The sequence below is a fragment of the Solanum stenotomum genome, chromosome 1, assembly GCF_019186545.1.
Source record: "Solanum stenotomum isolate F172 chromosome 1, ASM1918654v1, whole genome shotgun sequence".
NCBI lineage: Eukaryota > Viridiplantae > Streptophyta > Magnoliopsida > Solanales > Solanaceae > Solanum > Solanum stenotomum.
The window spans coordinates 77574170-77585886 of record NC_064282.1 but is presented as its reverse complement, the minus strand read 5'-3'; the positions used below and the strand labels follow the sequence as shown (position 1 = coordinate 77585886).

General features: G+C 31.1%; 1 protein-coding gene across 1 annotated transcript; it reads right to left on the bottom strand.

Moving 5' to 3' along the window:
• Window positions 1-286: 286 nt before the first annotated feature.
• LOC125847758 (uncharacterized) lies at window positions 287-7852 on the bottom strand. The gene is made up of 5 exons (XM_049527444.1): window positions 7647-7852; window positions 2224-2440; window positions 902-987; window positions 663-754; window positions 287-551 (listed from the first exon to the last, which is right to left on the bottom strand). Exons 1-5 carry the CDS (start codon window positions 7835-7837, stop codon window positions 301-303), a joined length of 837 nt encoding a protein of 278 aa, XP_049383401.1. The 5' UTR covers window positions 7838-7852; the 3' UTR covers window positions 287-300.
• Window positions 7853-11717: the final 3865 nt, after the last annotated feature.

Below are 11717 nucleotides of genomic sequence, written 5' to 3'. Positions count from 1 at the left end.
GGTTTGAATGTCAACATGATGAAACATGTGACAATTTGTTGAGAAAAGCAAATGCCCAAGACTTAGGCCCAAAATTTTAGTACTTGTTGAAATATAGAGCTGCATGAGATGTTTACAAAGCTCTACAACGGTTTTGGTACAAAACCGAAATCCTCCCAAACCACAAAGGAAAATATATCTTAGACAATCTAACGATTTCCTCCCATCAAATGAATTGAAAGAGGGTGCATCAGTTTCAGTTTCTTGGAGAAAACCGTCTAAGAAACATAACAAGAATGATGGCGGAGGCTGTGAATGAGTTCATAATGAGTAACCTCCATGCTCCATGTTAGAATGCACGGTGAAGAAATTGAAGTCATGGTGACTATAAGAAAGCTGCTTCAGCCATGAATCTGCAGCATTTTGAAGATCACATAGTTTTTCATAGTCCTTTTCTGTATGAGTGTTTATCCATACATCATTTTGCATCTTGTATGCCGCTAAACCGAATGGACTAAGACGAATTCCACTTTCACCCTTCCTTTCTCCATCGGGTTTCTCTTCTACAACATCTGAAAACAAAAGGCACATCACTCAGTCAAGTAGGGTAGAGTGATACCGAAAAAATCTTACATTGTCAGTGTGTATAACTTAATCAAATATAGCGAGTTTAAAATACATACCTTGGAAAGTTGATGACAATGTATGGTAGGTAAGAAAACTTGCAGAAACATTTTTGGTAATTCCTTTCATTGGAACATGGTAGATTGGATACCTAATAATATGATGTAAAGCAAATCACTTAGATATGTAAAATAAACTGACTAAACATGAGAGAAGAAAGCATTTCAGTATCATCTTTAACTAGAGTTATCAAAGGAAAAAAAACATTAAGACTAAGAAGATTAATATATATATATACCAAGCAACAGCCATCCAACTTGCAGCAGACAATTCAGTACTCTTTAGCGTCGCGAGTCCAGGATAGTGCTGAGTAAATTCAAGGATCTATAGTAGCACAAACATATATTAGCTTCATAAAAAGATGTGAAATGATACTATTGATCAAAATAATTCGGTGTCATATGAAAGCTAACCAAGCAAACCTCAAAAGTCTATGAGTAAGAAGAGAAATGAGAAACGAGAAATATACCAAAAGTGATACAAACATTTAACATGGTTTGGTCAAGCGATTTACGTCCACAAGAGGAGATGAGCAATTCACTATATAAATATGAGAGTACAAAATATCGAAAGAAGTAACCTCACACAATCCACTTGAAATAAAAAGAGGTCCACGCAAGTGTTAACATAACATTTGTGTCTCACCGTTTCTCCCCGTACACAAAACTCTCAAAGCCCCTAGGACTATATTGTGACTGTTGATTAAGTTAGAAGGAATGAGTCTCTATGTATAGAGTTGTAAACCTTTTCCTACAAGAAAAGGACTAATCAAACATGAATACTTAAGGAAAAGGTACTTAAATATGGACCATATTACTATAACAATAAGCCTATCATTCTCAAACAATGGGAGCTTGATTTTGATTTTGATCAAGACATTGTCTAATCCCACTATGGGTGAAGTTACTTGGGTTGCCTATGCGGTATTGGTCTACTGAAGCTCGAATCAAAGTGGCGAGTGCAGTAAGGAGACCTTTACACACAGATTGCTTTACAATCATCTCTGAGAAGATCTCATGTACCAGAATTCCGATTGAAGTGAATGTCTCATAATCCTTTCCCGAGGTTATTCAAATTGAGGCACCGATTTAGTCAAGTCCCCTCTCCTACTAAAGTCAAAGATTATAGATCTATTGCATGTTATACTACCTATTATAGTTAGTAGACTCGATGTGATCAATCTCTACTTATGGAACAAAGTTGTTATACTGAAGCAACTGTTGAATGTAGCAATGAAGAAGGATTTTCTATGGATTCAATGAGTCCTTTGTGTCATGTGCCGCAAGGAGCTTTAGTGAGACTCTAAATCCGTGACATTAGTTACTTTATAAACATAGTGACTTAGAAACAGTTCAAATACCTAAGGGAAAACAAAACAGGGTTCATTGGTCTCAACTTTCGGTGTTGTGCATACAAGTAATAAAGTCTATTCTGTTACTTGCAATGTAGCCATAACGTTATTCTTATTAACCAATTAATTGTGTAACGTCAAAAATAATAAAATTTTACAATTAATGAGTATATTAGATCGATGTGAAATTTCAAGAGTAATGTGTGTACCTTATCTGAAAATGGAATTCTCCAAAAAGGAGAGCATGTCTCAGAATACTGGAAATAGAGATAGCCAAGGCGATCTCTTGAAGCATCCAACTCAAAACATGAATCTGCAGAAATGGAGTTGTTACTTATAGTTCTCGACAACTTCTCGCTGTTCTCACTTGCATCGCTCCAAGATTCCATCTCGAAATCCACATCATGATCTCCAGAAGATGAGTTTCTATACACAACACATAACACCATCATCAATTTTTTCAAAAGTCTGTTTAAATCGGTACACTCTTACTAAAGAAATTAAAGAGAATTGTATGTGAATAAAATGGTGATACAAGAGGAACTAAACACAACAAAATATAAAGCAGAAAAGAAACATAGTAAGGAGGAAAGAGGGAATTCAAAAGATATCAAAATTTTCTTTGAAGAGAGACAAGGGAACAAAGTTTAGAAACTCTTCTTTCTTAATAAAGAGAACTAAATTTGACCATAAAGTGGTACAACTAGAGGCGAACCAAAGATTTGAAAACTTTGGATGCACCAATATTACGTTAGTGAAATAGCACTGAAGCTGGATTTGAACCCAGGTCTCGCGGGTGGTTCCTCAAACTTTTACCAATAGCACAATGACGACACTCTTATGTTTCTTATGTGTGCACGGTTAATTATATCCTAATTTCTATAAGTTTCTCAAGATATATATATATATATATATACACATGATTTTTTTCGAAGTTAACGGGGACACATGCACCCTCATCTATAGGGGTGGGTCCGCCTCTGGGTACAAGTAAATGTGATTTTCTACTTGATATGGTCTTTATGAATTAAAAGGACGTGTCTAAACATCTTCTATTTAGGCTTGATGAATTCTTGAGTAGAAAATGTACATTGACATGCTCACAAAAGACCTTTACCTAGCACTACTATTTTTTATAAAGCCAAATGGATAAAGTTTTTAAGAACGTGCTTATTGTGTGGAAGTTGAAGAATATTTTTGATAAGAAACATAAGGGAGAATATATATTTGAAGAGACGTAAGATTATGATTAGGTTATCTAACCTAGCTATTTAAAAAACTACAAATGAAGGAAAGGTTAGTCATGTAGCTGATTAAGTAAGATCACAACTCTTGTTTATTATGTAAACCTAGCTATTTGTACAAATTGAAAGAGGCTAAAGTTGTTAATGTCTATAAACTCAAGAATCTTATAAACCTTTTAGAGATCGAGGTGAACTACTATAAGTTTACAAATCATGTGAAGTAAGTTTGTTGTATATATCGACATGAAATTGTAAGGGGTCGTTTGGTGCAAGAGATAAAAATAAATAGTCATGTGATAAAATTTTGGTGTCTTGTTTGGATAACTTATCCCACCATTTATACCGTAGTGATGGATGAGTTATCCCATATACATGGTGGAATGTTATCCCAGGATAATTAATTCTGGGATAACCTGTTCCCAAACAAAAGTGTTGAAACAACAAAGAACTTTGTTTTTAAAAAAGAAGATTGTCAACATAGAAGCTATCATCAAGTGAGAAGAGGGGCATCAAGATCTTATGAATATTGAAGATGCTACAAGAGTACATATGAAGACTTATGAAGTTGCTATGAGTTTGATATCATCAAAAAGGAAGAATTTGTTGAAACACATGATCTCTAGATTTGCATTCAACATCTTATGAAGCTATATTAAAGTGTTCATGATTAACAAATTGTGTACAAATGTCATTCATTGTTGAAGAGTGAAGCTAGTAGTATCAACAACCAAATCATCACATATCTCCAAGAAAAAGTGAATATATTCTATCTATCAAAAGTTCTTATTATATATTTTATCTTCTTAAAGAGAAAATAAAAAGTGAAGTGAAAGAGGATACAAAGAAGCTCTCTTGGTTGCTCCTCCTTTTTTAAAAATTCAACCTCTTTCAAGGCTACTTTCACTATGAACAATAATACTCTCACAAGTTACCAAATAAATCTACTTCCACTCCTTTTTATATGTTCTTCCACCTTCGAAATTTTTTGAATGTTTTTGTTTGTTTAATTTCAGGTATTTTTGTTATATAAAAGCTTTGGGTACTTTGCTATTAATCTCCTTATGATGTGATAATTTAATGTTAGTGAAAAATAATAAAAATAAAAGATAGAAAATGCAGAGAGGAGAAAGAGAAAATCAATTAGATAGTTACATTTTTCTCTTTTCTATATTTTGGCTTGGGGTATTTTGGTGAAGGGACAAATGAAAGTTGACGATTTTTTTTTAATTCCTTTTTCTTTCTTATTGTTATTTTTCTCCTTAGGATTTTAATGTTTTTTTAAAATGTAAATTATTGTATTAATTCACTTTTAAGGGTGTGTAATTACACACTTTATCCTACTTAGTAAAATAAGTACTATATAAGTCAAGTCAACAGTCAAAGATGTCCAAACTATTAGTTTTGAATGAAACTCCACATAGCATAGAGACAGAATTGACAAACTAAAATAAGTACAATCATCTCCCTAACTATTCTGCCTAATAAATAAGACAATTAAAGATTAAAAATAAAAGACTAATTTCAAAATATAGTAAAGGAAGAAATTGATGATATTAGGCACAAAGCTAGTTTTAGACTTTTTTATGAAAACAAGCCTTTGTATTTGCATTACTTGAATATAAACAGGAAAAGAAAAGTAAATATATTTCCATTTATACCTTATTGGTAAAAAAGGTAATTTGATTGTGTAATTTTGATTACTTTTGAAAAAGATAAAAAAAATGTATTTTCGTTCATACCTTATTAGTGAGGAAGTTGATTTGACGGTGTAAATTTGAATCGCTGATAAGTAAGGAGCATAATATTGAATAACACTCTCATTATCATCCTTCAAATAAATGTGAGCACCAACACCATATGCACTCCACTCTTTGTAACAATTCCACAAATCTCTAAGTGCAAAGTATTCATTACCATTTGGGTACCACATGCCATTTTGATCATCCATGTTACTCTACAATATTAATTGACACAATCAAATAAAAATAAAGGAAATAAGAGATACAACAAGAAATTAACAAAAAAAAAAATTATCATTGAAACTACAAAGAATTGAAAAAATAGTGAAGTACAAGGAAATGGAGAAATTCTTATAACAATACTATATTATAAAAAACTTGAACGGAATGNTTACGTAGCACTACTATTTTTTATAAACCCAAATGGATAAAGTTTTTAAGAACATGTTTATTGTGTGGAAGTTGAAGAATATTTTTGATAAGAAACATAAGGGAGAATATATATTTGAAGAGACATATAAGATTTTGATTATAGGTTCTCAAACTTAGCTATTTAACAAACTACAAATGAAGGAAAGGTTAGTCATGTAGCTGATTAAGTAAGATCACAACTCTTGTTTATTATGTAAACCTAGCTATTTGTACAAATTGAAAGAGGCTAAAGTTGTTAATGTCTATAAACTCAAGAATCTTATAAACCTTTTTTATATCGAGGGTGAACTACTATAAGTTCACAAATCTTGTGAAGTAAGTTTATTGTATCGACATGAAACAGTAAGGGGTCGTTTGGTGTAATAGATATGAATAAATAGTCCTGGAATAAAAAAATAGTCATGGGATAAAATTCTCGTGTCTTGTTTGGTTGCCGTGTTTGGGATAACTTATCCCACAATTTATAGCATAGTGATGGATAAGTTATCCCATATACATGGTGGGATAAGTTATCTCAGGATAGCTAATCGAAAGATAATTAATTCTGGGATAACTTGTTCCAACCAAAAGTGTTGAAATAACAAAGAACTTTGTTTTTAAAAAGTAGATTGTCAACATAGAAGCTATCATCAAATGAGAAGAGGCGAATCAAGATCTTATGAAGATTGAAGATGCTACAAGAGTACATAAGAAAACTTATGAAGTTGCTCTGAATTTGATATCATCAAAAATGAAAAATTTGTTGAAACACATGATCTCTAGATTTGCATTCAACATCTTATGAAGCTATATTAAAGATTTCATGATTAAGAAATTGTGTACAAATGGCATTCACTGTTGAAGAGTGAAGCTAGTAGTATCAACAACCAAATCATCACATATCTCCATGAAAAAGTGAATATTCAAGCAACATCACTAGATGATAATCTATCTATCAAAAGTTCTTACTATATATTTTATCTTCTTAAAGAGAAAATAAAAAGTGAAGTGAAAGAGGATACAAAGAAGCTCCCTTGGTTGCTCCTTCTTTTTAAAAAATTCAACCTCTTTCAAGGCTACTTTCACTATGAACAATGATACTCTTTCTATTTTCTGTTTTTCTTTCTTTTTTTCCTTTTACCTACAATCGCACTAAGGCCCATCACAAATTACCAAATAAATCTACTTCCACTCCTTTTTATATGTTCTTCCACCTTAGAAAAAAACTAAATGTTTTTGTTTGTTTAATTTAAAGTATTTTGTTATAAAAGAACTTTGGGTACTTCCCTATTAATCTCCTTATGATGTGATTATTTAATAAAGAATTCATTTTAGCCTCTGGCTTAGGATCAGGTGAGGGCGCTAGAGGGGGTCTTAGCCCGATTGATTGAGCGTCTTACAACCCGTCATGCAAGCTAGCAAAGCCAGCGCAGAAGCAACCCCCAAATCCACACAGGGTACTCCCAGCTTCCTGTAAACGATATAACAATGGAAGATTTTTAGACATAATAGCCCTCCATGTCGGATGAGTTAGATATGCGGAAGAGGGGGNGGGGGGGGGAGTGAAAAATATATAAAAATAAAAGATAGAAAATGAAGGGAGGAGAAAGGGAAAATCAATTAGAAAGTTACATTTTTCTCTTTTCTATATTTTGGTGAGTGGACACAAAGAAGAAGATTGAAAGAGGGGTGAGGGGACATATGAAAGTTGACTATTTTTTTTAATTCCTTTTCCTTTTTTATTGTTATTTTTCTCCTTATGATTTTAATGTTTTTTTTAAATGCAAATTATTGTATTTATTCACTTTTAAGGGTGTGTAATTACACACTTTATTCTGCTTAGTAAAATAAACATTATATAAGTCAAGTCAATAGTCAAAGATGTTGAATAGGTTCTAGTGTTTGGATGAAACTCCATATAGCATAGAGACAGAATTGACAAACTAAAATAAGTACAATGATCTCCCTAACTATTCTGCCTAATAAATAAGAAAATTAAAGATTAAAAATAAAAAAATAATTTCAAGATATAGTAAAGGAAGAAATTTATGATATTAAGCACAAAGCTAGTTTTAGACTTTTTATGAAAACAAGCCTTTGTATTTGCATTACTTGAATATAAACAGGAAAAGAAAAGTAAATATATTTCCATTTATACCTTATTGGTAAAAAAGGTAATTTGATTGTGTGATTTTGATTATTTTTGGAAAAGAAAAAAAAATGTATCTTCGTTCATACCTTATTAGTGAGGAAGCTGATTTGACGGTGTAAATTTGAATTGCTGATAAATAAGGAGCATAATATTGAATAACACTCTCATTATCATCTTTCAAATAAATGGGAGCACCAACACCATATGCACTCCACTCTTCGTAACAATCCCACAAATCTCTAAGTGTGAAGTATTCATCACCATTTGAATTCCACATGCTATTTTGATCATCCATGTTGCTCTACAATATTAATTGACACAATCAAACAAAAATAAAGGAAATAAGAGATACAACAAGAAATTGACAAAAAAAAAAAAACCATTGAAACTACAAGGAATTGAAAAAATAGTGATGTACAAGAAAATGAAGAAATTCTTTATAACAATACTATATTATAAGCAAATTGAAAGGAATATAACACAATTTTAAAAAGCTCTTATTTTTTTATATAAAAAATGTCACATGTTCAAATTGTCACATCCCAACTTATTCTTCTCCTCAACAAATGACATAAACAAAGACTCATTTTTGGATTTTTTTTAAACTTTAAGAGGTTGTGACCATAATAGAAAAAAAATCTGAGACCATTATACAAATTTAGAAAATAAATAATGTTGATGTTCTTTGGTAAGTACCAGGAAGTTGACCAGAGATTGTAGCATTGAAAAATTCACCAGATACAAGAGAAGAAACTAATAAAAAAATTCAAGACATCATTTCTGAATTAGCTTGCGACAAGTTCAGATTCAATCTAAAATTGATAACAACTCTATATATATATATATACGCTCTTTTTCAAGAAAACGAACAAAATTGTGAATTCTTGATAAATCAAATGTCTCTATGGCTTCAAAATCCCCAAAAATTAAAAAATTGAGGATGATGGACTTACATAAACAAAAGCACAAATAATTTTTCACACAAAAATAAATAAAAATTTAAAATAATAATAATAATAATAATAATAATAAAAAAAGATAGTCACCTTTGGTAGAGATTTTGAAGAGATAACCGGTGTGACTGATTGAAGAAAACTCTGAACATTTGATCTTTTTGTTGACAAGAAATCAAGTGAAAAAGGTGACATTTTTCTATCTTTGTTTGAACAAGAAAAAAAAAGGTTCTTTTCTCTTTGTTTTTTCAACTCTAAATTAAAAAAATGTTGCTATAAATACTTCTAAGTAGTGTTTGAAGATTCATGTAATCTTAGATATTTATATTTAATAAAAGTTGGATAAGAATAAATTTATAATCAAAGTTGACAATTGACAAAGAGACTCAAAATCTTTTTTTTCCCTCACTATACTTCACTAGCTTACACTCTAACTACAAAATTTCTAGAGTTAGTCAAAATCAAATTCATGAAAGAATTATGGCAAAGAATAGTCATTGAAAGTGATTTAAAAAGGAAAAAAGAGATAGGATTGCTAAATAGAAATAAATAAATAAATAAAATAACAAGATGGACCATGAAATTGAACTTGAGAGGGGTATATAATGGAAAACTAAAATTCAAAGGAAAGGGAAAAAAAGGAAAATTAGTGAAAAGGGATTAAAATTCCACATATAACGGAGAAACATATATTAATGAAAACAATTAATAAACTCTTGTAACTCAATTTTTTTCTATTAATAATTAAATGCTAGTGTTAATTGATTACCATTTAAAGGGCCTAATTTAATTTTCATGTGTTTATGGGATAGATACGATATAAGAAATTATCATCCTATTTTTATTGTTTACAACAACAAAGAAGAGAAAATAAAAGAGAAGGTTAAAGAGGAAAAAATGTAAATACACGAACCAATTTGAGACTATGAAAAAGGATGGTGACAAAAAGGGAAACAAACTAATCAAAAAATGTGGTAAAGTGATAAAATACATATTTATTTTTAATTAGAAATCTTAAGTTTGAAATTTGAATTCTAGATATAATATCACAATTATTAAGACCATTTTATCTTTAACATGAAACCTTTTAATGTAAATTTAAATTTTGTCGAACTAGATATAACTATCGAGGGAGGACCAAAAAAAGGACAAATAGGGAAACAAAATTCTAAAAGGAAAACAAGGGGTGGAGAAGTCGAGTAGCTACATAAGTACTTATTTATAAGCAAGCCTAATTAGTTGTCAAGATGATTACAAAATAGAGTGTTTGAAGTTGGGACAAGCAAAATTTATCACTTATATGACAAAAAAAAATTGTTTGCTTGACCATGAGTTGAGAACTAGTTCACAAGGTGGCCTTAGCAAAGGAGGAATTAGCAATAATGGTCCATGAGTTGTGATGTTATTATGATTTTGATCCTATACTATTTAAATATGCAAATTTAACTTTTAATTAACTTAAGTATGTAGTTTTGGTCCTTAGAACTAGGAGTATTCAAGACAAAACAAAAAAATCGAACCAAATCGAATTTTTAAAATATTTCTTAGATTTGATTTTTAGTATTAATAATGGACAAAATTTGATTTGATTTTAATTTGCACGCACACGCGCACACACGCACACGCACACGCACGCGCACACACACAAAAAATTATGTAGTATATATTGTATTAGTTATTTGTATTGTTTTTGTGTCACAATTCGAAATTTGGGTTATAATAGCACCTACCATAAACCCCTACTAGGCAAGTCAAACTTCAATCACAAACGATAAATTAAAGGGATAAGGTACAACTATTTCCCTAGACTATGACCGAAATTTCAGAGATACATCTTAATTAAACTAAGGTCTTATTACCCCCCAAACTCATTTTTTTTTGTTTGTAATTTTGTACACCTTTTGGCTTACATGACACACTCCTTGACTCCACGTAGTTGAGGCGTGTGGAAGATATTTGGATGCCACGTAAGTCAAAAAGGTGTATAAAATTACAAAAAAAAAAGTTCGGGGGATAGTAGGACCTTAGTTTAGTTAAGGTGTGTCTCTGAGATATCAGTCATAGTCTAGGGGGTACTTGTGCCTTATCCCTAAATTAAACAAACATATAACTATGCGAGAGCAATAATAAGAGAGAAGAGGTATCCATAGCATAGATAGGCATATAACGAAACAAAATATAGAGAAAGGGCTGGAAAGTGACCAAGAAGGATAAAACTATATACAAGAACCAACCATGGGCCTCGTGTCACCGGTATAAGAGCATCTACGTATAGAAATAAACTATACACAACAGTTATATCTAATCAAAATACCAAATACATAGATAGTACAAAAGAGGGAAAACAGTAACTCTTTTGTAACACCCCAAAATTTCTAAGATAAGGCCTGAACCATTATTCATTTGCGTATAAGGTCGTATTGGGTAATTCTTAAATTGTGTTTAGGTATTAAAATCAATTCTTTAGTGTGAGAATAAATTTGGAGATGAATTAAGGTCACAAGAATCCCCTAACACAAGTTGAGTTGAAAGTTTCCTTACCGATTAAGTTTTGATATAAGATTCTACTTGGGTCAAGTTCAAATACCCATATCATTTAGAATATGAAAATTTAGGTGACCCATAACTACCAAATTAAAGGCGTTTGAGTCTTCTTTTCAACACCACTAAGTTTGAGTCATTCGGAGTTCGAAGTAGAGAGTTATGATGATTTTACTAAACTGATACATTGTAGTATGATTTAACTGATGGGAAAAATACTAAAAAGATCGTTTTGTCGTTTTACTCTTAGGAAAACCCTAAACGAATTTCTTGACTCAAAAATACTAAAAGGATCATTTTGTCGTTTTACCCTTAAGAAAACCCTAAACGAATTTCTTGACTCATAAAAGACCCAAAACAATCAAATTCATCTGGACACATACTTTTGTATTTCTTGAATGCTCTATGTAATGAAGAATTATAAAAGAATCTGAATGTATATCATATTTTGGCTCAGCAACATGATTTACATAAATAAGGATATAAGATTTCAAATTAAAGGGCTAAATCACACTAATGGACTCCTCTCAAGCCTTTGGCACGGTCTTTGAAATGTTGATAGTTCTATTTGAGAATATCTTATCAGTAGGAATTGAGTTTTACCAATTATATCTAGAGCAAAACATAAATTTGCGTGTGTTTCTTAGGGGATAGCTCTATTGC

Coding starts and splice junctions, on each gene's coding strand:
- LOC125847758 (XM_049527444.1), bottom strand. CDS start 7,837: ATGTGGAATTCAAATGGTGATGAATACTTCACACTTAGAGATTTGTGG. Junction 988..2,223: donor GAATTCCATTTTCAGATAAG/GTACACACATTA, acceptor GTGCTACTATAG/ATCCTTGAATTTACTCAGCA. Junction 755..901: donor AGTTGGATGGCTGTTGCTTG/GTATATATATAT, acceptor TCATATTATTAG/GTATCCAATCTACCATGTTC.